The sequence below is a fragment of the Phacochoerus africanus genome, chromosome 3 (genome assembly GCF_016906955.1).
Source record: "Phacochoerus africanus isolate WHEZ1 chromosome 3, ROS_Pafr_v1, whole genome shotgun sequence".
In the NCBI taxonomy this organism is placed as follows: domain Eukaryota; kingdom Metazoa; phylum Chordata; class Mammalia; order Artiodactyla; family Suidae; genus Phacochoerus; species Phacochoerus africanus.
In genome coordinates, this window is record NC_062546.1 from 8,118,153 (window position 1) to 8,144,708 (window position 26,556).

General features: G+C 43.5%; 1 protein-coding gene across 5 annotated transcripts in view; it reads left to right on the forward strand.

The window, feature by feature from the left end:
• The window catches only part of BCAS1 (brain enriched myelin associated protein 1), a 117,103-nt gene that overhangs the window by 26,350 nt on the left and 64,197 nt on the right, over positions 1-26,556 (forward strand). For all 5 annotated transcript variants that reach the window (XM_047770830.1, XM_047770828.1, XM_047770829.1 and 2 more), the window contains exon 4: positions 13,107-13,678. In XM_047770830.1, coding sequence (XP_047626786.1) covers positions 13,107-13,678 — 572 coding nt within the window. The remainder of the gene's footprint in view (positions 1-13,106; positions 13,679-26,556) is intronic.

Consider the following 26,556-nt stretch of genomic DNA (forward strand, 5'->3'; position numbering starts at 1 on the left):
GAGCTAGGGATCGACCAAGAAAAACATTAAAAATGGCAAGAAGAGGAATAGTGTTCTGTGAATATTTCACGTTATCTCATTTCCCCGGGCTGCCTTTTCACCAGATCAAAAACCGAACCAACACTTAGCCCCGCTTACCAACACTGTTCATTCAACAAAAACAAAAATAATACATCAGTGAGACCAAAGAAATGGTATGGTGCTCTCTGCATTTCTAGAAGTTTCGCAAGCAAGCAATGTATTAGTGGGTGAGACCTGATATATGCAAACATATCTCAAAGACCAAATATTTCTGGGAACGAGAGCTGGAAAATATCAGTGGAGTTTGGCTCCGTGTGTAGGTGCAAAAGCTGGGATGTGTGTTGGAAATTCTCAGAAGTGGTCCTTGAACCAGCTGCCTCCGGTCACCTCAAACGAGTGTGACTTGCAGGCCAACTCACACATCCAGAATCAGACACTGAGAGCGGGGCCCGCCATCTGTTCTCACAAGCCCCCCAAGAGATTCCGATGCTCCCCCAGGGCTGAGAACCACTGCATCTGCGAACTAGCACTAGGCTCAGGGAGGTGTGGAGGCTGCAGGACACTGGAAGCTTCTCTTGTCTCAGCTCCTTAGGGCCGCCCTCTGAGGATCCCTCAGCAGCTAAGGAGGTATTTCAGTGGAAGCCCAATTTTAAGATTTGCAAATGAATTCAATTCCATTCAAAAACATGTAAACACTCTGCCAGCCCAACACCAAGTTGTCAATGGGTCTCATATTTACCAGCCTCTGATTCTATCAAGTTTTTCCCCCTAAATCACCTCTCTCAACAAAGATAGCCTTACAAACAAACAAACAAACAAACAAAACCACCATCACTGCCATCAAATTATCCCAGCCTGAAACAATTTAATAGTTAAAACCTACGTCCCATTCTAAGCACATTGCTTGACCTCTGGGCTCCCCGGGCTCCCGTGTAAGTGGCCCTCAAGGAGGGACCGAGTGGGCAGGAGGTCACCAATGGCCCTGCCCCTTTGCAGCTCTATCGTCTTAAACCAAGAAGGTGCCTGTGGCTAATTCGTGAGTCCTTTTTATTTTTTATTTTATTTTATTTTATTTTTATTTTATTTTTTGCTTTTTAGGCCACACCCTGCAGCATATGGAGGTTCCCAGGCAAGGGGTCCAATCAGAGCTGTAGCTGCTGGTTTACGCCACAGCCACAGCAGTGCGGGATCCGAACCACATCTCTGACCTACACCACAGCTCACGGCAACGTCGGATCCTTAACCCACTGAGTGAGGCCAGGGATCAAACCTGTGTCCTCATGGATGCCAGTCAGATTCATTAACCACTGAGCCACGATGGGAACTCCTCGTGAGTCCTTTTTAGAAGGACCCCTGGGAGGAACACCGACTCCAGGTGACCTAGAAAGTTGAGTCTCTGAGTTTGCTGAGCAGAGGGTCAGACTCTGGAATAGGGGGGTGCCCCTGAGGCCATGCCATTCACTCCAGGAGGCAGGACCCACTGGGCCTGGCCAACCCTTCCCATTCGAGCTGTCCCTGTTAGTTTCCGAGCTAACACCAAGGCTGCGCCAGCCCCAGGCAAACCGGAAGCGGGTCAGACATCCCTTCCGTTGGCTTCGAATCCCACCTCTCTCCCTTCTAGACCCTCTCCTTTCCTTTTATTTTTTGCTTTTCATGATTTTACATTTTTGAAGTGACATGGGATGGGCTGGGGCTTGGTGCATAGACATGCAAACACTCTCACCGGTCTGCATAATCAGGAAGGCCAGGGAGAATTTCCACCCCAACTCTCATCACTCCCCAGCGCCCATCCCCACATTCCCTTTCTCAGAGGCACGAGCTCTACGTTTCTTGTGGCCCAGGGATGCCAAGTCTGTGTATTTTTACATCCTCCCCTCCACCTCTTAACACCATTTTATTTTATTTTATTTTTCATTTTTGGCCACCCTAAAGCCTATGGAGTCCCTGGGCCAGGGATCAGATCTGAGCTGCAGTTGTCCAAAGCTGTGGCAATCCTGGGTCCTTTAACCGACTGCACCAGGCTAGGGGTCGAACCCGAATCCTGGTACTGCAGAGACACTGCCGATCCCGTGGCGGCACAGCAAGAACACCTCAACACTGTTTAAAAAAACAAACAAACTAGCACATACTGTACATATAGTTTAGACATGGCTTCTTTCACTTACTGTGTGTCTGGGAGAATCCGAAGGCCTGTGGATTATTTCACAGTATGGACAAATGATAATTTATTTAACCAGGTCCCTATTGATAAGCAGTTAGGTTGTTTCTAAAATCTTGCCCTCACAGCAATAGTCCAGCAGATGGTATATATCTGTTGTAAGTATCTTTGTGCCTCTGTGCTATTGTATTTTTAGGGTAACATTCTAGAAGTAGAAATTAGAGCTCACGGAGCTTGTGAATTTTTAAATATTGATGTGTATGACTGAACGATCCCCCAAAGAGCTGACCGATTTCCACTCCCATCAACAATAGATACAGTCATTCTTTCTCCTGCTCTCTCAGCTGCTTGTCGCTGAATGCCTCCCTTTTTACCAATTTGATAGGAGGAAAGCTAAGTCTTGCTGTAATTGTATTTTGCTTATATTTTACTGTTGATGAGGTTGCACATCTCTTCACTGGCTTAAAAGCCAGCTGCCTTGTCTGTGGACTCTGCTCATACCTGGTGTCCACCCGCTACCCCACCAACCCCATCTCCCCACCCCACCAACCCCATCCCCCTGTGGTGGTGTTGCTATAATGCCTTCATTTTCAAAACTGAGATATAATTCACATATCATGAAACGCATGCTTTTAAAGTGTACAATTTAGGGCTTTGGGGTATATTCACAAGGTAGTGCAACCACATCCATATCTGGTTCCTGAAGGTTTTCACCACCTCACAAAGACGTTCCTTGAAGAGTTCATCTCTATTTCCCCTTCCTCAGCCTCCCAGGAACCGCTTATTGCCTCCTGTCTCTGTGGATTTGCCTATTCTGGACATTTTCTACAAAGAAAATCAGGCAATATATGGCATTTGTACCTGGATTCTTTCACTTAGCGTAATGTTCTCAAGGCTCATCCGTGTGGTAGCAGGTAGCAGTGCTTCCCTGTTTTAGATGGTTAAATGGACTCTGCCTTATGGATATGCCACGTTTTGTTTATCCATTCATCGGGTGATGGACGTTTGCGTCATTTCCACCTTTTGGCTGTTATGAATAATGCTGCTCTGAATATTTGTGTACAATTTTTTTTATGTAAACATATGTTTTCATTCTCTTGGTTATGTACCTAGGAATGGAATTTCTGGGTCATATAGTAACGCGATGTCTAACTTTTTGAGGAACCATTAAAAGGCTTCCCAAAGCAATCACACCTTTTTACATCCCACCTGTAACGTGTGAGTGTTCTGATTTCTCGGCATCCTCACCACCCCTGGTTATTGTCTGTCTTTTTGATAATGGCCAGCCTAGTGGGTGTGCAGTGGTATCATGTTGCGGTTTTGATTGTCTTTCCCTAATGACTGGGGATAGTGAGCATCTTTTTAGGTGCTCATTGACCATTTGTATCTCTACTCTGGAGAATATGATGTCTTCTTGATTTGGCTGCTTTTCCCCAACCTTCTCCCCTCAGTCCCTTGTCTCATGTTGCTTTCTGGCTAGTTAATCTCAGTGCCCCAGGGGTCCCAAGCTAGCTGTGGCATGTGGCAGTTCCCGGGCCAGGGGTCGAACCCACACCACAGCAGTGGCCATGCCAGAATAATTGTCACTCTTTAGCAGTGTTCTGTATAGCCTGAATTCAACCTACCCTCACCTGCCATCCCCAAAGCTTACCTTTTGTGTCCTAACAGCTGAGGGCTCTAATCGAATGCTACATGATTTTCCCTGGCAAGGTTTTTTTTTCTTTGTTTTAACCATTTAAAAGGTGTTTAATGTTGTATATGTGATCAATGTTCCTGCTGCTTCGCATCCCTGCCACCCTTGGGGGTGGGAGACATCTCATGGCTGCCAGAAATGTGAATCTCCAGAGGTTCTTTGGGGAAAGTAATCTGGCCCTGTCTATTTTTTAAAATCAAGTGCACATTAGTTGGGGTACAGCAATTCTTCTGTACCTCTCTTCTAGAGAAATAAAGCACTCATTTGGGATTTTTGATCTTGGAGGTTTTCCCCAGTGTTGTTTGTAATGGAAGTGGAGAGAAAAATGATTTGGAAACTATCAGATTGTTCATTGATTAGGCAATGGCTTAAATGTTTTTGGGTAAGGAATATTTTGTAGCCATTCAAAACAATAAGGTAGAGTTGGATATATTTACTGCGAGGGAGAACTGTGGTTCTCTTAGTCTATCTGGGCTGCTCCAACAAAAATACCATAGACTGCATAATTTAAACAATATCATTTATTTCTCATAGTTCTGGAGGCTGAGAAGTCCAAGATCAAGGTGCCAGCAGATTCCTTGTCTGGCAAGGACCCTCATCCTGGCTCATGGCCATCTTTTCACTGGGTCCTCACAGGATGGAAGGGGCAAAGGAGCTCTTTGGAGCCTCCTTTATTTTTTTTAATTTATTTTTTATTTTTTTGTCTTTTTGCCATTTTGGGGGCCACTCCCGTGGCATATGGAGGTTCCCAGGCTAGGGGTCGAATCGGAGCTGTAGCCGCCGGCCTACACCAGAGCCACAGCAACACCAGATCCGAGCCGCATCTGCAACCTACACCACAGCTCACGGCAACGCTGGATCCTTAACCCACTAAGCAAGGCCAGGGATCGAACCTGAAACTTCATGGTTCCTAGTCAGATTCGTTAACCACTGAGCCACGAGGGGAACTCCTGGAGGCTCCTCTGTAAGGACACTAATCCCATTCATGAAGGCTCCACCCTCCTGACCTAATTACCCAAAGGCTTCACCTCCCAAAACCATCACAATGGACGTTAAGTTTCTGCATATGAACTTGGAAGGGAACACGAATAACCAACCCATAGCAATGATACATAGTAGCAATCAAAAGCTGTATCTAAAATCATCCTATTTTTATAAAACCTAACAACATCTGTGTACATGTATGGACAAAGTTTGATAAGCCATACCGCATGGCAGATGTTCATTCTACTGCAAACAGGGTAGAGACAGGGAAAGAAAAACGTTGACAGGAGTTCCCATTGTGGCGCAGTGGAAACAAATCCGGCTGGTTACCATGAGTTTGCGAGTTCCATCCCTGGCCTCACTCAGTGGGTTGAGGACCCGGTGTTGCCATGAGCTGTGGTGTATGTAGGCTGAAGACACGGCTTGGACCCTGCATTGCTGTGGCTGTGGCTGGCAGCTGTAGTTCTGATTGGACTCCTAGCCTGGGAACCTCCATGTGCCACAAGTGCAGCCCTAAAAAGCAAAAAAAGAAAAAAAAAAGAGAGAGAGAGAGAAATTTATCCTATCGGGGGTAAACACATGTTAAATGTGTGTTATTATTAAATTGAGAGAAAAAAATCAAGCATCTCATGTGTCTTTGAGTGGCAGTGTTGGCTCATATTGGAGCAAAGGCTGGTTCTGCATTTGAATTATCTTCATCTGTTGCTGATTTTGGTATAGGCATATGAATGACAGGAAATGTGTGAGTTAAGAGGAGGGAAGTGGAGAGGGTCGCTAGTGCAGCCGAGCCCCCCAGTGACTGACATTCTCTGCTGGATTCAGGGGATGCTTTCTTGAAAACGTGGGGTGAGTTACCTTTTTGCCCCACTTAACATTTGAACCCAGCATTTTCATCACCAAATGTTCAGACACGCTGTATTCAACTGAGAGTTGAGAATTCTTCCCTCTTGCCCCCCCAAACTCATTCCTTGCTTTTATTTATGCTAGACTCTCTTGGAAAAGGCTTTCTGGGTTTTTAATGTTGAGAAGGAGAGCATGAAATCTGATCATTCAGGGAAATTGTCAAATCTAACATCTTCCTCCCTAACTATCAGCCACGTGAATCCTTATTTCAAAACTTTTAAAACAACACATGCATTTGCATAACACAGAAAGCCACAGTTGGCAGTGTCATTTGACTCCTGCAGCCTGACTGCGGAAAGGTCATTTTTGCAAAACTTTTTGAGGTCTTTGTCCGTTTTCCCCCAGGCCTATCGTAATCCTTTGAAATTCAAATACAGTTCTCTTAAAGAATTCAGTGTGTCATCATCTACTTTCCCTTCCATTTTCCCTTTTTCTTTGGTGAACTATCTTAACTCTGCCAGATCCTCATCCAACAATAGCTTTGTATGCAATCTTTATCGGACTCTACAAACTTCTCTATCTGTTGCAAGATTTACGGTATCCCTTTGCAATCAGTGTGCATTCGATTTCCTCTTTATTTAGCCTGTATCCTGACTGATCACCATACTGACACATAGGAGGGGGGTGTCTGCGTGAGAAATTCTAAGAGGACACTCGGTTTGTGACTATTAAGTGTGATGACCATTTCTGCGTCCCTCTTTAACCTTAAGAGCAAGGAGGATTTGGATAATGAATTCATAAAGGAACTCCAGGACAAATTTAGCCATTTTTTAAAATGAATGTGGGAGTTCCTGTCGTGGCTCAGCAGAAATGAATCTACTAGCATCCATGAGGACACAGGTTCGATCCCTGGCCTCGCTCAGTGGGCTAAGGATCCGGGATTGCCGTGCATGAGCTGTGATGTAGGTTGCAGACACGGCTCAGATCCCGTGTGGCTGTGGCTGTGGTGTAGGCTGGCAGCTATAGCTCCCATTCGACCCCTAGCCTGAGAACTTCCATAGGCTATGGGTGCAGCCCTAAAAAAGCAAAAAAATAAAATAAAATAAAATGAATGTGGCCGGGGGGAGGGGACAGATGGGGGTAAAGGATTCCCAGATGCAAACTACCAGGTATAAAATAGAAGAAAACAAACGCATATATCATACAGCACAGGGAAATATGGCTATTGTTTTGTAATAATTTTGAGCTTAGTATAAGCTACAAAAATATTGAATCACTATGCTGTACACCTGAAACTAACATTGTACGTCAATTATACTTCAATTTTTTAAAAAATACATAAAAGGCTAAAAATGAAAGAAAACCAAAAAAGTACAGAACTCTCGATCTGCTGGAGGTACTGGGGATGCGGCTGTGGTCAGAAGAGGCCAAGTCTTTCCACTCAGGGCTTAAAGTCTAGTGAGGAGGAAACGAGCACATGATGAATTAATGGAATTTCTTTTTCAGAGACTGAGGAACGTTCTGCAGAATCCACAGAGTGACAGGGGGCTGAGCGAGGGGGGATGAGAGGGGAGGGCTGCTTTAGAGAAGGTGGGGGTCTCAGAAGGCCTGACCTGGGGCTGACCCATAACCAAGTAGCCACAGAAGACGGCAGAGGAAGCGTTCCCAGGGGAAAAGACCTGAGGGTGAAGGGCTTCGGGGAGGGACAAGGTTGGCATGCTAAGAGGTGAGAGGAAGCACACAGGTGCGCTGAGGTTCTGATGGCTGTGGTCCATGGAACAGAACCTAGTCTAGGCTCATACTGCACAACCCAGAGACCAGGTGGGGACCAAGGAATAGTGACTTTACTTGGGAAGCCAGCAGACTGAGAAGGGAGTGGACTAGTGTTCTCAAGAGCCGTCGGACCAGGAGTTCCCTTGTGGTGCAGTGGGTTAAGGATCCAGCATCGTCACTGCCAGTGACTTGGGGTCACTGTTGCGGCGTAGGTTTCATCCCTGGCCTAGGAACTTCTACATGCTGCAGGCATAGCCAAATTAAAAAAAAAAAAAAAATCTTAGGAGTTCCTGTCATGGCTCAGTGGTTAACGAACCCAACTAGCATCTATGAGGATGCAGGTTCGATCCCTGGCCTCGCTCAGTGGGTTAAGGATCTGGCGTTTCCGTGAGCTGTGATGGAGGTCACAGATGTGGCTCGGATCCCGCATTGCTAAGGCTCTGGCGTAGGGCAGCGGCTACAGCTCTGACTGGTCCCCTAGCCTGGGACCCTCCATATGCCGAGGGTGCAGCCCTAAAAAAACAAAAAAACAAACAACCCCCCCCAAAACAAAATCGTCTTCCCTGAATTAGAATTGAGGCTTCTTTTATACTAAAAGAGGGTGTGGCTGGTTGTTGCAAACTTCTTGGTGACAAATTCTTTGTTCTTGCAGCTGTCCTGGTTGGTAGATCTGTTCACAACATTGCTATAAGCCTCTAACAGGATAATTGTTATTTTCTCTTCTGCAACTTTTTGTCTCTGCTTAGATGGAAAAGGGTTCCATCTTTAAAGGTCAGAGCCTATCCTGTATCATTCAGGCGCCAGGCCCCATTTTTTTGACATAGGTTCGGAGCCACCAAGACGAAGCAGAGGAGCAGAATCACAAAGGTTACATCTATAGGAACAGAACCGATATGAGGTCAAGTCTGTTCTCTGTCGCATTTGGACTTGACTTTAATTGCAGTGAGGCCCGCTTTGGATCGTTTCATGCAGATGAACGATATGATCTAATTTTTATTTAAAGCAAACAAAAATCATACACAAATGTTTGACATATGAGAAAGCACAGCCTCCCCCTGTCACCCCTACCCCCACGCATAGCTTTTCTTGAAAATCCACTCATTCTCTTGTGGAATAAAAGTACACATTTTACTTTGTTCCACTCATCTTTCCTCCTTTCCTCTTCTGTTCTTGCTGCTTCTGCAACACGTTGTTAGAAATTTGAGCTTCAGAATCAGGCAAACATGGGTTCAAATCCTGACTCCGCCATCATGCGCAGGATAAGGTTAGAAAGTGCCTTTATTCTCAAAGCTTCGGTTTCCCCACCTGTAAAGTGGGCATGAAGATGGTACCTAGCATATATTTGCTGTAACACATAAATAAAACATTTCTTGTTACACACAGCATTTACCATCATGGCCGGCACCTGGGCAACAGTCAATGACTCTCAGCTATTGTGTTTATAGTTGTACCAAGTGAAAATTGTAGCTTTGGCACATGTAAAAACCAAAACAAAAGATGGCCCCTACTCAGAAGTTCTGAAGAGGAAAATGAAAACCGTGTGTGTGTGTGTGTGTGTGTGTGTGTAATAAGAATTCTAATGAAGGAGTTTGTTTTAATTAAGACTTGGCGCTTGGAAAAAGCATTCTAGAAATGGCTCTGGCCAAGATCCTTAGTTTTCTCAAGATAAATTAATTCCTATCATTACTATCTTAAAAAGGGTTTCCAGAGCACCAAGTCTATAGATTAAACCATAGGAATAATTCCTTTCCTTAGGCTATTTAGGAAGTTAACTAGTAATTGTAGTAATAATATGTAAATGTAACAAAACAGCTAATATTTATTAGCTCTCCAGCACATACGAGCCTATGCCAAATCTCTTGTAGGAGGTACTTCGTTTCATCCTCCCAGTCACTCTTTGAAGAAAGCACTTATTTTCTGGTGTATTTTATAAGAAAATTGAGGCACAGAGATATAAAATAACTTGCCCAGGTCACACACACACAATATTTTAAGTTAAATCCAGGTCTCTCTGATCCACTGTATAAGTTCTTGACAATTACACAAAGATGCCATCGGAAGTAAATTCTCCATCACATGGCTAGATAAAATGACTTAAAACACGTGTGGATGCGTGCGTGCATACACACACACACACACACACACACGCACACTACACAGTATCTTTTCTGAACTAAGGGCATGAACATATTCAACGCTCCTAAATACTTGGGTGCTACCATTTGCACTCTTCCTTGATTTCTTTTTATCTTCCTTAAACTCTTACACATTTTTTTTTCACGGAAAGTAAAATCTCTTTGGCATGTCATCTGTTTGTCTGCTTTATGAGAAAACTTTTTGTTGAAACCAGATTCCAGATGGGCTTCTCCCAAGATTTTTCATAGGAATTCTGGTCATCTAGCAGGAACTTTTTATTCTTTCCGTAATAATGTGAGGAAGGGAGGTAAATGAGCCCCATCTTTGCGAGTGTGTAAAACCTGGAACTCCAGTGGGTTTTCTTCCTATTCATTCACACAGATTGGATGTGTGTGTGTGTGTGTGTGTGAGAGAGAGAGAGAGGGTTAATGTTTTACCACATAATTTGTTTTTTAACACTTACTAAGATCTCAAGTAAATCCCCAAATGTATTTTTTGTCTTCATTTTTACTAAGAAGACAAAATGTTGATGGGTGCTTCTTTGTTTCTATCCCACTCCTTAGGATTTAACTTTCTCCTGTTTCCTTTCCTTGCCCCGCCTTCATCCCATGTTAAATGTCTCCTAGGCATATTTGAAGAGCCTGGAGACAGCTTCTCAAGGAGAAGGATTGCTATTAATTAACAAGTGAAATCGATACTGACCAATTCCCTGAGATTCTCTAGGAGTCACTGAGTATGTACTTAACTGAAACTGGCATAAGTGAAAAAAGAAGGGGCGGGGGAGGGAGAGAGAGAGAGTTGCTAGCTATGTAATGGTGCACCAGCTTCAGGGACAGCTGGATTCAGGCGTCCAAATGCTATCATTGGGTATCTGCTCCATGGATCTCGTGGCTCCGCTTTCACCTGTGTTGGTTCTCAGACAAGCACTCCCAAATGTGATGGCCAAGGCCACAGACTCCATATGCACCCTCTTCTGGTTTGCCAACCCAAGTACAAAGATTTTAACTCTGTTTTAGTAGGTTCAGCAAAAATCATAGGATTTATTTTTATTAGTCTAGCATAGGTCATGTGCCCACCTAGGAGGTGAGCATTTTAGCAAGGGAAATAGAAGCTCCAGGAGATCGACTTGGGTGTGCACTCCCCCAAGTATGGAGGGCAGAGCTTCATTGTTCTGGATTGTCCCATCTAAGTAGTCCTAGTTCTTCCAAGTTATCAAGAACACGTTATCCATTCTCTGATATCAAGAGCTATGGTTTGCATCTGCTGTGACTCTAAATGCACTAAAGTCTAGTCTAGAAGCCTGGATGTAAGGAATGGATCCTTTATCAGACCAATATATTGGCACTTTTTAAAATGTCTGTCCATAGGAAGCTTTGCTTTCAAGGACTTTTTCTCTGATTGTAACACTCTTACTTATCACTAGCTCCTCTGGTTTCTAGCCAGAGAATAAGGAAGAGAAGCAAAAGACTAATAAAAGACATCAGTTGGTGTTCTTGGCATTTTGAAAAGCCCTTCCTTGTTTTGAATCTTAGTCTCTCCCTTTTTGTCAACTGTCTCCTCTTCTCCTGGCATGGGGCACCCCCACAATTCATTTATATTCACTCTGACAATTCAACTGCTGACTTGCTTGGCATCCTGACCCATCTACCCATCACTTCCTTATTCTCGCTCGTTCCCTTCCTCTTTCCTTCTGAGCATGCCAGTCACCACAATTTTGAAATCCAAGACTACAGAAAAAAATGGTTGAGAAGAGCTAGAAGATACATCCACTATTCATGCAAGGTGATTTTCTTGGGATCCAAGTTTATGAGGAACCCCTAGTGCTTGTCACAGGTCTGTACCGTGTCGTCTCTGCTCCTCGATGTGCAAAGAGGAGACCACCGTTCTGCACAAGAATCTATCTCTCTGTCTCTCAGTGTCTCTCCTTTTCTGTTTGTTCTTGACTCCGGACACTGAGATACTAGAGTTTGACGAAAACAATAGCTAATGGATGTGTGTGTGTTTCTCAGTACCTAGAAGCAGTAAGAGAAGATCTAAAGACATCTTCGTTCTCTCCTTTCTCTATTTTCCTGCAAACAGACATTAAGAAGTTGTCACCTATAAACTACACAACCACAGTATCTGTCAATTATTGAGCACCTACTAAGGAAAAGGCAGGGTTCCTGATCCTCTGCATGAGTTTTCTCCTTTAGACATCACGACAACCCTGCAAGAGGCTTCTATTATTTCCATTTTACGTATGCAGAAATTCAGAGATATTCAGTGACTTGCCCAAGGTCACACAGCTTCTCAATAGAGAATCTTGATCTTTCACTGCGGTTTCAAATTTTGTAGTGTTATCTTTTTCCTGAATATTGAGCTGAATATTCTATTTCCTGAATCTGTCCCCTTATAAACTGCACCTAGAAGAAGAAGGCAGTTCAGTGAGGTCAATGCAGCGTTCAAGACTGCAGGTGGATTCTGGAAACAGCGCCCCCTCCTTGGAGGAGGCAGAACCTGCATCCACAGTCTTGCGCAGGTAACACTTCTGCCCAAAGTCCAATCCGCCTTCTTATGTCGACATCTGCTCTTCCAGCCTTCGAAATGGAAGCCTTCTGTTATTTCTTTTTAACATCACCAGTATTCGCAACAGACTGTGGTAATGTAGGTCTATGGTAAAATAAAGAGCATGAACCTTGGAGTCAGATTTCTGTGCGCAACCAGACTCTGCTTGCTGGGCAGCCGTGGGAAAGTGAATCAACCTCTCTGGCTGTCAGTTTTCTCACTTGTGAATAATGATAATAACCAACGCTCATGACATTTGTTGACACTTACTATATCCCAGGCACTGTCTGGTGTGCCTTAAGAATAGTAACTCACACAATCTTCCCAACAAAGTTATGCGGTAGGTTCTGCTATTTGCCTTATTTTACCAGAAAATCGAGGCACAGACAAGTAACTCAGATTTCAATAGACAATCTAGCATCAGTGTGGCTCTCCAACACGAGTTTTGCCCTCAAGGGACCTTTGGCAACAGCCGGCGACATTTCTGGTGGTCATTCAGGCACCTGGTGGGCAGAGGCCAGAGATGCTGTGAAACACCTCACAAGGACCCCGGAGCACAAGAAGCATCTGGCCCCACGTGGCAACGGTCCCGAGACTGGGAAACTTGTTCTCCTAAAGCCACAACTACCGACCTGCCTCGCAGTTGGACTCGGGATAATTTGCTCCTCAGAGGATTCCTGGGGCCATAAAAGAAGATAACTCGTGTATCACTAGTACTCCTGACACAGCACCTGGTGTGTGTGTCCCGATAACTGGGCTCGCCCCCTCTGACCTTTCGGAGAAGAGCAGGTTCAGAAGGCATCTTGCTAACTGACTGCAGCTCTGCAGGGGACGGAGCACAGGACAGTCCCCGTGTGCACGGTGGCCTCTGCGCTGGGAACGCTTGGAGTCCATTAGCAATCCCTGAATTTCCCCGCTGGGTTGAATGACCGCTGTTTCTGTTTGTGTTTGCAGTTGATCTGGGAATAAGTGTCCAGGAGGATAATGTGGCCACTTCTTCTCCCAAGACAATGGAGATCAGCGCTGTTGCGGATGCCAGCGGAAAGAATCTTGGGAAGGAGGCCAAAGCCGAGGCACCAGCTGCTAAATCTCGTTTTTTCTTGACACTCTCTCGGCCTGTACCAGGACGTACCGGAGACCAAGCCACGGATTCATCCCCTGGGTCAGTGAAGCTTGATGTCAGCTCCAGTAAAGCGCTAGGGAACAAAGACCCGAGTGAGCCCATGGCACTTCCGGTGGCAGCTGCATCGGGGCGAGACCCAGATAAAACCCCCGGGCAGACCCCGGCCCAACGTGAGGGCCTCTCTGCCCCGTGGGGACCAGCGCCGAGTCCACCTGAGGCCGGGGGAGCAGCCCCCTCCAAGCCGAAGGACTCCGGCTTCTTTGACAAACTCTTCAAACTGGACAAGGGACGCGAAAAGGCACCGGGGGCCGGCCAGCAGGAAGCCCGGAGCGCGGAGCATCACGCCCAGGCCAACGAAAGTCCTGCATTATCCCCGCAGGCAGACGATGTCTCTGCAGAGACGGTAAGTGCTGAAAGGGACGATCCACTTGCTCCTAATGCCAGCCTCGGCGGGGCGGGGCTGGGGGGGGCAGGTGATTGCTCCTGTGTTGCTCTGCCATCACCGAGGGATCCTGACCAGGTATGAAGCCCTGGATCCCTCTAGAACAAACAGCACATTGCCGCGCCACGACTGCCCATGCTGCGTGGGCAGGAACATCTGCTGGGAGAACAATAACAGCTGTGGCATCTGGTTGATGTCAAAGAAACAAGGAGGTGGGTTAGATACAGATGAATTCGTCCTTCCATTTATCAAAGGCAGAGGTGGACAGGTCGCACGTGTGATCCACGGAGCCTGCAGGGAAAGGCTTTAGCAGGATAAAAACGGTCCCTAAAAGATTTCAAATACCTACCCCCCCCCACCCCCCGTCGCAGCAGCTCATTCGGAACATAGTATGTTTATCATCTTTTGTTGGAATGCATTTCATTTCTTGCTTTTAATCGCCTGGACTGATCTTTAACTATCTTTTGCACTCAAGTGTGCATTTGAGTAAAGAACTCTTACAGCTCTGGGCAGACTCTTTTATGTACTAGTTACTAGTTACAAAGCTGGAGTAATACCTTTGTTTGAAAATGGAATCTTTTTTTTTTTTTTTTTTTAAGGAGGCATCTGAACTGGTTGCTTTCTTTCCTGCCCCAAGAAAGGCAAGTTCTTTTGATCTTCAAAAGAGCATTTGCTTTCAACCTTGAGAGTTTGTTTGTACTGGGGGGGGGGGCCCAAGAAAAGAACTCCTTGAATAAAGAAGGAAATAAAAGTAGATACATTGTATTTTAAGACACTTATTTCCTTAGTTAATGGACTTTGAAACAACAGTGTTTTTCAAAATTTGGGAATAAAGTGCTTCTAGTTGAGGTTAGACCCCCGGGAAAAAATTAGATGGACTGTTTTTTATTCCATGGTGGAGTCAATATATTTGTCTTGACTAGTATCCTGCCAAGTTCTAATAATAACACTGGCTCTCAATTATTTAGCATTTACACTGTGCCAGGCTCTGGTCTAAGGACTGTCCAGATATTATTTTCCTTCAGGAAAATGAGTACCACATTCATCTGTGGTTCTACTGCACCCAGGGTGGTGTCAAGAATTATACTGTACCTATTAGACACCAGCTGAAAACTCTGGACAATTAGACTAGGGAAAAAGATAGTAGGCACATGTGTTTAGACCCACGCACTCAGCATTCTTGTTGTTTCTGGACATTTTAACCCCCAGGACTGATTTTTACGATTTCTTAAAAAAGGTAGAAAAGTTGCCCTTTAAATGCCCCTCTTTCCCAAATGCACCAGTTCAGGAGCCAATCGAATAGCTATCTGTATAATTCAAAGTGAGCCTTCAGATGTACCCAGCCACCAGGTCTTTAACCGAGTGGGACACTGCCAGGCACAAGTGAGGCAGTGCCACAGTGGTGGACAGGACAGAGTCCCCGTCCTCAGGGAGTGTGTGGTCTATCGAGAGAAGAGGTACAAAGAACTCAGTTATGATGCAAGGTGCCCAGGGTTCTGTGGGAGGAGGCTGAGTGTTGAAGAGGATGTCTAGACTCGGGAGAATTAGCCTCACTGGCCCAGGGGGCATCTTCCACCACATGAGTAAACCTGGAGCCCGTGAGGTTGTCTTGGCGCTGTAAACTGCTCATCAATATTCATGAATATTTGAGAAGCTTTTAACTGCTTTACTTTGAGTGGGAAGCCCTTGTTCATGGTCATTATTGGTCACGGCGCCTAAGACCATTCTGAGGGTCCGAGTTTTTGAGTAGTCACGTGTCTCATGTACGCAGGCATCCCAAGCCAGCCCATTGCCCGAGTTCGGAAAAGACTGTGTTATTTACAGGAAAAGAAGGAAGGACTGAGCTTTACTCACCTTTGGGCAGGTGTCTCAGGATGTATCCAAATCCCCATCGCAATTAAGTAAAACCGGCTCAGCCTCTGATAACCAACCTTTGAATGTATTGAACCATAAGACCTTAATGTGATCAATCCATTCCTATTTTAAGAAAAGTGGGGAGTTCCCGTCGTGACACAGTGGTTAACGAATCCGACCGACTAGGAACCATGAGGTTTCAGGTTTGATCCCTGCCCTTGCTCGGTGGGTTAACGATCCGGCGTTGCTGTGAGCTGTGGTGTAGGTTGCAGACGCAGCTCGGATCCCGCGTTGCTGTGGCTCTGGCGTAGGCCGGTGGCTACAGCTCCGATTCAACCCCTAGCCTGGGAACCTCCATATGCCGTGGGAGCGGCCCAAGAAATAGCAACAACAACAACAACAACAAAAAGACCAAAAAAAAAAGAAAAGAAAAGAAAAGTGGGAAAAGGTTTTAGAATTGTGCTTTATCGGCTTAGTTTTTTTTTTTTTTTTGGAACGCTCTTAAGGACAGCAACCTCAGTTGGAGTGGAATAAGTTCCAAAATGAAATTTGATTCAGAAGACGGGGTCTGTGCTGGGAACTGGCTGGAAGTTAATGTAGCAAAAGCCCTGTGGGTGACATTTGGAAGTTACAGGAACCTCCTGGGAGATCCAAATATTGTAACTTACCTTCCTTTTGGAATCAGGGAATTTGTTTCCTTAGAGTCACCCATGAAATTTGCCTCCGCAACACTACCGATTTCTATTTTGGGTTGGCAGTATCATTTTTGGTTGGCAGCCTGCTCTGCACTCTGTGCTAATAAAACATGGAGAAGTTATGAACCAGCCACTCATTTCTCCTTCAGCCCGTGACCTTAATGGATCCCCCAATACACACATCTGCAAAGCCTTTTAACAACAACAGCCACGAAAGCAGCCTTCTGATTTATAGGATTTCTGATTCCATCCCTGGCTGTGGAGCCGTATTTGGGTGGGGGTGGGGAGTCGATTGTTCCAGAAGTGTAATGAAAGGCTCTCGCTAGCCCTCCGAAAGTAACAGGGATAAAACTTCTCAATCAATGGCTTGCTTGGTGGGAGTGCCACATTATGCATATGTGCCCATTGATGTATTGATTCAGAATTCCTAGGGTAAATTATGCCTTGGGCTCAGCCTGTCAGCTGTCCCTCCCCCTCCCCCAACCCCCCCACACCCTTCCCCCCTAGTTTTACTGCATGCCCCTTATTGGATTGGAATTCCAACCACAGACCCACAGAGCTGTGAATTGGGAGAAAGATGCCACCATTTCATTCTGAGGGAAACACACAAATCTTCTGTGTTTTCCAAACGACAGTCTTATTTTTGTGCCTTATAAAACTACATTCAGAGCATAGCATAATTAAAACAAGGCCAGAATTCATGAACAAATAAACCATTTACTACATAGGCCAAAGAAAAGATAAATTATATGCCTGAAAGGTTTCACTGAGCTGTGATTCACACAAACCAATGTGTTGGCAGGAGTAAGGTTTTGTTTTTTTTTTAATTTTCCCTCCCCCCAATAATTGAACCAGAAGTATAAGATACACATTTAAGAAATTAATTCCTCCCCCCAACTGATCGCATAATGAAAATCTGACCTTTATTGGTTAAAAAAACCAAACACTGAATTTCTGTTGTTACTGGTGATTCTAGAAGGGTCTTTGTTTTAGAGTAGGGGGAGGTGCTTGAAGTGTTGCCAAGCACAGATTCAGAAGATTTAAACAAGAAGATTCCTTTTCTTTTAGAAGTTTAGTTACATTCTGCAGTTGTTGTTTATGCAATTGTGCAAAGCATTTGAAAGATAAATCATGGTCCTAAACCATAAAAATTTGTGGAATCTAGTAAGAGACATGCGTTTTTTAGGGGGGGTTATGATAAGTGCATCCATCCTCAGATTCATTCAGGCTACAGATATTAAGAGAAATACTCAGGGTTTTTCCTCCTCCTCTCCTGTCTCTTTTGAACACACACCGTTCAGGCTTCTGTCCTCTGTTACACCTGCTCTTGGTAAAGCGACCATGGCGTTGCCCCTCCCGCTACCCCTCACCTCAGCTGCCAAATAGGATGCATTTCCATCCTTATCCTCGGACCCAGCCTGCCACCCCTTCCTTCTCAAAACATCATCTTCACTTGATTTGCAGGTTCTCCCACCTCCCTGGCCTCTCTGCCTTCATCTTTTGTGCTGAGTCTTGTCTCCTCTAAACGTTGGAGTTGCCCAGAGTTCAATTCTTGGATGTCTTCTTTCACTACACTCACTTCCTTAGAGCTCTCCCCTAGTCCCGAGGGTTTAAATACAGCCATCTGCTGACAAGTCGCAAATTGATGTCTCTAGCTTAGATCTACCCCTGAACTCCTGACTTCAGTATCTAGCTGCCCGGATCGCTCCATCTCCATTTGAATGTACACTGAGCATCTCAGCTTCTGCACGTGTAAAACTGAACTCTTCACTGACACCCAGCAGCAGCAACCAAATATCTAGTTCTTCAATCCACAGGCTTCTCATTTTAGTCAATGGAAACTCCATTCTACTACTGCTCTTCAGTGGTAGAATTCGAATGAAAAGAGTCAAGATCTCTGGAGTCTTTTTCTATGGGATATAAAGTAGTGAATTAAAACATAAGCATTGCAATCAAGTAGTCTAGGTTTCAACGGTGCCTCTGTCACCTGCTGGCTCTGTGACCTTGGGCAAGTTACTTAACCTCTCTGGGCCTCAGTTTCTTCATCTGTAAAATGGGGATGATAATAGCATCAAGCACATTTTCCCATTATTCAAATTCGTGAAAATTAAGTACAGTAAGTCATGTAAAGGATTTAACACAGAAATATTGCATTCTGAGAAAAAAAAAAAGTTAGCTATTATCAGTATCGTGGTTTTCCTCCCTATTGCTACACATTTTAGTCTTTTTACTTCCCTTCTATAGTCCTCAACCCAAGCTCACAGAGATAGCACAATTGAATCTACTTAACCAAAAGCATAAGTCCTAAATTGGGGTTAAAAAAAAAAAAGGGTGCAGAAGTTGTAAAGTTATCTTAGAAATAGTAGAACTTAAATGCTTCTACCCACAAGCCCCAGTGTCTTCGTCTGACGTTCAAGGGTCTCTACAAGCTTCCCTACCTGGTTTTCTAACTGTATTTCCGCCCCCCCCCCCCGCCCCCATTCCCTTAAATTTATCTGGTCAGAATGGCCAACACAAGGGCTGTGCGCCTACCATTGACTTTTCCTGGTGTTTTCTCTGCCTGTATATCCTTCTCTCTCTGTTTAGCAAACATTTCCGGAGTTCCCGTCGTGGTGCAGTGGTTAACGAATCCGACTAGGAACCATGAGGTTGCGGGTTCGATCCCTGCCCTTGCTCAGTGGGTTAACGATCTGGCGTTGCCGTGAGCTGTGGTGTAGGTTGCAGACGCGGCTCGGATCCCGAATTGCTGTGGCTCTGGCCTAGGCCGACAGGTACCGACAGCTACAGCTCCGATTCGACCCCTAGCCTGGGAACCTCCATATGCCACGGGAGCGGCCCAAGAAATGGCAAAACAAACAAACAAACAAGAAAAACCAACAACATTTCCTTCACCTTCAAGTGCCAAGTTCTCCATGAAGCTGATCAGAGGTCCCCCCTCCTGGGTGGTTTCTGATGACAAGAACCCCCCCTGATATATTTTTGTGACATCCTGTGTGTTAAGGGAAATTCTGAGATAAAATCACTTCGAATCGTCTCATTGAGACATCAGAACTTACAAGGGAATTTTTAATATTTTTGCCATTTTCCAGATGAAGAAATCCAAGCTTTAGAGAAACCAAGCAACGCAGTCCAAGTTACACAGCTAAAAAAGAAGGGTCCGTCTCCAAAGCTCATACTTTGCATACTCAGTATTATGTTTTTACCAGTGATTTGAAATGGCACTGAGACGGCTGCTCTGGAAAATTGAATAACAATAATGTAAGGAAGTGCTCTTCAAAAATGTGAGCGCGTGCAAAATTGGAAATACCAAGTTAATCGCAAAAAGAAAAATAAAAAGCATCACCTAATTCCAGCATTAGAAAGACAAGCAAATTGTAAGGTGTGTTTTTTATTTACTTCTGTTTCCTTCCTCTGACCAGAGCCGTGACATTTCAACAGGGAAAGAGAACTATCCCCTCAAAAGATTTTGTCATTACAGAGGGAAAACTCATCTCAAATTATGCAAGTTATAAACTAAGCAAGGTTTTCAGCTCCAGCACTACAATTTTTATGAACTTTATAAATTAACACTAAGAAACGTTTGATATGAAACATTTATAGTAGCGGAGCTGACATGCAAGTGTTAGGAGCCTGAATGGTTTGGGAAGGAGTTTAAATTCTACCACTTACTAGCTGTGCGGCAGAGTCCGATTATAACAGCTGCCCCTGCTTTTAATAATTTGTTATTCCTAGGCTGTGTAGTAAGCATTTCACATACCTTATCTGCTATAACAACAGGGTAGATATTTTTAGGGCCATGTAACAAATGAGGAAACCGGTGCTCAGAGAAGTTAAGTTACTTGCTCAAGGCCACACAGCTAAATGAATGGCAGAACTGGAATCGAGATCTAGCAGTCACCCAAGCCTGTTACACTTAGTCAATTCAAAACCTTGTGTTTCCCTCCAGAAAAGGAAGATGCCTACCTAGAGGCTATAGCAAGGGTAGAGATGATACGGAAAGTCAATAGTAATGATCTAAATAAAAGAGTGTATGTTTTAAATTGTCAGAAAATTAGAAAATAAAGAATTACGAAATAGGTTAAATAGTCTTCCAGCATGATGGAGTGCATATAGTATACCATCTAGGGTGCCTTTGGCTGCAAATTAAAAAAAAAAAAAGCTTCTCAATCAATAGTGGCTTTCTTAATGAGGAGAACATACTATTTCTTGTGAAGAATAAGAATTCTAGATTCAGGAGTTCCCATCGTGGTGCAGTGGTTAACGAATCCGACTAGGAACCATGAGGTCGAGGGTTCGATCCCTGCCCTTGCTCAGTGGGTTAAGGGTCCGGCGTTGCCGTGAGCTGTGGTGTAGGTTGCAGACGCGGCTCGGATCCCGTGTTTCTGTGGCTCTGGCGTAGGCCGGTGGCTACAGCTCCGATTCGACTCCTAGCCTGGGAACCTCCATATGCCTCGGGAGCGGCCCAAGAAATAGCAAAAAGACAAAAAAAAAAAAAGAGAGAGAATTCTAGATTCAGTGGTTTAATCTGGTTCAGCATATTCATGGCCCCCGCGTATATCTGTCTCCAGTACCCTCTGTGTTTCATCTTGGTTCACAGGCTTGTGGTTTTTCTTTTCTTTTATTTCTTTGTGTGTGTGTGTGGGGGGGGGTATAGTTGGTGTACAATATTATGTAAGTTGTAGGTGTACAGCCATGATTCACAAGTTTTGAAGGTTATATTCCATTTACAGTTACTGTAAAATATTGGCTTAGTGGTTTTAGAAAGGTTGCCGTACTCCAAGCAGTGCATATAGTCGTAATGTCCTATTAAATGAAATAGGAGTTTCCTAAAATTTACTCATTGGTGAAACTGAGTCACATGTCTGGGTAGGGGTACAAGGGGGAAGGGGGGTTGGAAAGTTCTGCCGGCAAAGATGATAAGGCACAGGTAGAAACCAGATACATTATTTCCTATCCAACTTTATGTTAGGAAATCATTAAGTGAGTGGCTAGTAAAGGCTACTATGATATCCCCTTATGGTAATTTATTTAAATACATTCATGGCACTAGCTCTTAAACTTAACTATGACACACAGTAAGAAATATATTTTACAGCTTGACCTGATCTGTATGCATATACATGAGACAAAGTATCCACAAGATGATGCTATTCTTACAGCATGTAACATAGGCTGGTATTTTCTATTCTTTCTAGTCTATTTTGTTTGATGGTTTTTATTTTTATTTTGTTTTTGTTTTTTGGTTTTTGGTTTTTGTCTGCACCCACGGCATATAGAAGTTCCAGGGCTAGGGACTGAATACAAAGCCACAGCTGCAACCTACGCCACAGCTGTGGAAATGGCAGATCCTTAACCCACTGCAGGGGGCCAGGGATTGAACCCAAGCTGCCGCAGAGACAATGCCAGATCCTTAACCTGCTGGACTACAGCAGGAACTCCTGTTGGATGGTCTTAAATGCTAGTTTTGCCCCAGGAATTATGTTCCAATCCATTCATAGTCACAATCTGAAGTTTGAAAAATTCTTTTCTGCCGTAATCACGCTTTTCAGGTTTGCAAGAGTGATCTTGAGGGATGTGACTGTTTCTTATGAAAGTGGGCATTCCCAGGGCACACTGCCCGTCACACCTTGGCATGCGGTAATGTTTGTCAGATAAACCTAACAAGAATAAAGATGGTACACATCATGTTACAATTTTTCAAAGAATGTTGCAATTTCATTATCAGCTCTGCCTGATGCAACTTTAAAAAAGTGATCTTAAAAAATATATACACTATAGATGCCTTCACTTAGATAAACTACGTACAACCATGTATCGCTACTATTTATTTGGTATTTTTCGGTCTTTAACATGTCATAGTGTTAAACATCATGGTTGAATATCAAGTGAATTGTGTTTTGCAATGAATTTGCAAAATATATTTTGAGTTTATTTCCCTTTGGTGACATCCACTCTGATTCTCTCCTTCCAAGATGATAATAATAGCCCTGATTTATTGAGTGTTTACTAACCCACAGAGAGATGAAGTAATTTGCCTGAGATCACCTGGTGAGAAAGTAGCCGAGCTGGTATTTATTGCCTACACACTTAGCCACTGAGCCTATGAATTCAAAAAAGAGGGAACACTCAGTGCCTTTTGAAACATATCTTTTTAAAATTCCTGAAGCTAGAAGTTTAAATTTCCCAAACTGATGTTCTGTGGACTCATCAGTACAATAAGATCATCCTTGTAACAGGGCTTCACCATCAAAAGCTTGGGAAAATAGTGCTTGCTTTATACGCTCTCCTAAAGATTCACGGTGGTCATTAAAGGCTCTGAGAAGTCCTGCAGCAAGCATGGCTGCTCACTTTGTTCGACTGTTTCTCAGACTTATTTATTCACAGAACTATCAGCCATCTAACCAATTGGGTGTATCTTCCAAGGAATTGTTCTTCTAGGAAATGCCGAGCTGGGCATGTAAACCAAAATTGGACCATGGCATTTTGTAAGATGCAGAAGGCCACCGACAGGTTTTATTTGACCTGCACAGTGTTTTAAATAATATTTGAATTAACTGATAACATTTTGAAATTGACAAATTTGACAGTATTTTTTAATTAGGAGATTTAAGTAGAATCCCATGTTTCAAACATTTCTGAAAAAATGGGAAATTTCACCCTGTATTCCCAGCTGGGAGTGAGCTGTGACTGCCCTCGAGGTGGGGCTTTCGCTCCCCAGTTTACCCAAGTCCCCACCCCTCCTTATTGTTTCCAATAGTACAGCATGTGAGTTGTCCTTCATTATAACACTTACCTTGTTATTTTCTTGTGGCAGAGTTGACAGTAAAATAAAAATTTCTATCAGAAACCACTTTTCATCCTTCATAACATGTAAGACAGTTTGAAGTAGTTTAGGTGACCATGTGGTTAATACACTGTAAATCTAGCCTGAGAGTCCAATTTGATGCCAAGTGTTGAACAATGAATAGGAGGCATCCATGCTTTTATTTATTCATTCAACAAACATCTGAATGCTTTCTTTGGGCCAGGAATGATTGTAGGATGGCTGCAATGATGTACCTCACAGGTCCCATCATGGAAAGTACGTGATGTACTTTCATTCTATGGAGACAGCAGCAATAAACCAGAAAATAAATAAAAAAGCAAATAGTTCCAGTGTATAAAAAGGGCTACAAGTGAAATAAACAAAGTTCAGAGATGGAAAGTAGAGGAGAGAGGAGGGTGATAATGAGGATTGGATAGAGGGTAGGGTCAGAAAGGAGTTTGGGCTCATCTAACAATTCAGGGGAAAGCATGTGGCTTTTTTCTTTTTCTGCACAAGGCCAAAGGATTCTTAGAAAATCTGCAACCTAATTTTGGCAGCATTCAAAACAGTTTTCTCACTGTTGGGAAGTGTTTGTTAAACAGATGACAAACTTGTTCTAGGCTATGGGTTATTTGCTTTTGTATTTTGAAGTAGGTTTTTGTTTTTTGTTTGTTTGTTTGTTTAGGTTGGATATTTTTTCCTCTAATAAATGTAACATGTCATTATCAGTCTGGAGGTTGTACATGTTGGAACTAATCATAGAACAGAAGAATCTATCACAAATAGATTCCTTTTTTTGTCCTGTGTGACCTGGGACCCACTCCTTGCCCACAGCAAATGTGTTTTTCTGTTTTATATCATATGCAGTGAACTTTATTTAAGAAGGTGCCAACTCTTGTGCCCTCAGGAATATCCCCAAAGTAATTACTGCTGCCAAAAAAAGAAGCAAGAAAAGAACATTTTATTGCTTAATTCTCTCCCCACATTGCACTTGCCACTGGAAATCAAGTTGACAAATTCACTTACCCCACAAGTGGAGGAGTTGCTGAGAGAGAAAATGGAAAACCTTTATTTATAGGAAGAAGGTGTGAATTGCTTTCTCTGATAGATTTCTTTCCACCCTCCCCGTATGACTCCAATGAACAACTGGTTTATTTAATCTTGTAAAGATAACATCTCTGCATCAGTCAATATCATGGGTTAATCAGGCTGTACCGTATAAAGGTGCTACGTTACACTTCTGCTGCCAAGATAGGAAAGGAATTTTTAATGCCCTGAGGTTATGTCTACAGAGTATTGAAATAGGTGGGGATCTTATGATTTATAATAAAGAGCATCATGCTGGATTATTGGTCCAGCCTAGCTTGAGTCAATTAGCATAAGCAGCTATATGTTGAACGATGTTGCCTCTCTCTTCCCTAAAAGAGTGGAGTATTTTTAGCCCTGAGTCCTGCAGATTTCCCCTCTTAGAAAAGATGCCAGAGGACAGTGAAAATCTAGATTTCTCCTTTCAATATTTGATGTTATTTTTACTGCCCTCTGAAGTGCCTGATAATTTCTTAATCAACCACCTGAATCACTAGGAAGTTTATTTCTCCTGTGGCACTTTGGCAGTACACACATTCAAAGTCTTCAAGCAAGTAATTTGAGCAATTTGACATCTAGGAATTTATTGAGAAAATGAGCAACATTTTCTCAATAATTTGTTTTTTTTTTAAAGCCCAGCAATGTCTGTAAGAGAAAAGTTGGGAAGGTCTGAAAGATCCAATTGGAGGATTTTGGTACTGATTCTGATTTCTATATTCTCCATCATAAATAAGGAAAGAGAATTATTGACATGTGGGGACAGTTGCAATGCAATGTTAAATGAGAAAAGCGGGTTTCAAAATGGTGTATACAGGGAGTTCCCTGGTAGCTCTGTGGATTAAGGATCCAGTGTTGTCACTGCTCTGACTCTGGTTACGGCCATGGTGTGGATTCCATCCCTGGCCTGGGAACTTCTTCGTGTGGTGGATGTGGGAAAAAAAAACAACCAGAAAACCTGTATACAGAAAGATCCCTTTTGGGTAAAAATCATGTTTTCCTTGCCTGCCCACTCATGTTCCTTCTTCCCCCTAAAGAGGGGTGTGGATTGAAAAACTGCAAATTGTTAGTGGTAGTTATTTTCCATAATAGGATAATGAGTGCGTTTTATGTTTTTACTCTTTGCTTATCCAAATTGTCTCTTTTTTATAAATGAGGCAAATACGGTGTGCTGCCCAGGTATAAGGAAAATACTACCATCGAAGTAATTTCCAGATTTCTCCACTAGAGAGCGCTATAAAGCTTGCGGCTGCCTGGGTTGTTTTAGAAACCACAGTCCCTAACAAGAGGTTTTCACTTGCGATAATTCTGGCACTGGGCAATACAGAGCTTGCGTGGCAATTTCTTGTTCAGCTCTAACACTGACTTTAACACGTATAGCTAGTGTGTATTTTGGAAAGAGAAATTTTGTCGTGGATGGCCCATTTCCAACGTCCTTTCATAACTGGTGTTTCTTACAGTTGTGCTGCTTGAGTTCTTTCCCTGTTTTTGTCATGGGCTTACAAGATGTGAATGCGTTTTTCTCCATTGATGTGAATTGGGCAGCAATAGTGAGAAAAAATAAAAATACAAAATTAGCTATGGGAATAAAACCTCCCTTTGGTGGCTCTGAGCTTTGTAATAAAAGTTAAGGAAAAAAAAAAAAAATCCCAGAGTGCTTTGGAAGTGTTCAAGTCCCACAAAACATGTTGAGTGGACTTTTCGTCTTAGATTCTCTCCTGCTAGTTTAATTAATTTGCCTTCCCGTCTAGGAAAACTGGAGGATAAATTTTTACCTTTTGGAATTAACCACATCCCATTTTTCATTCTGAATCTGACCATGGGTGCATGCAGGTGACTGTTTCTTTAGAAGAAGAGGAAAAGTAAAGGCTTGGTGTTTGTCTGGAGACCATTGTTGCTGAGCAAATGATGCCCTTGGCGCTGCTGGGGCAACCAGGTGGGAGAGGAAACTGAGCGCTCGCTTTTATCCCAGACAGCATGTGGCTCAAATTTCTAACAGATGGAAAAGACTGGAGGAATGGGTTTCTGTAGCAGTCACCTTTTTTTCAGACAAATTTTCCTGTGTTAAGCTGCACATTAGGCACTGATTCTTGGTACAAAGATTCAAAATGAAACCAGTGAAGTCCAATCGGTGGGGGCATCTGGGTGTGGTAGACCTTCATCCTAGTTCCAGACAAGGCTTTTTTAAAGCCTTGATCCTTCTGCCTTGGCTTCTGTTTTTACTTAGACAACACAGACCCTGCTTCAAGGAGGATGAAATCCAATCAACAATTTACTGTGGTAGGAAGGTGCCAGAAATTCCATACAGGTTTTATTATAAATCATCAAATGATGGTAAGGTGGCACAATTTTTTCAACATGACAAATTGTGATCACTTAACTAGTGTTCCTGCCTGTTTGCC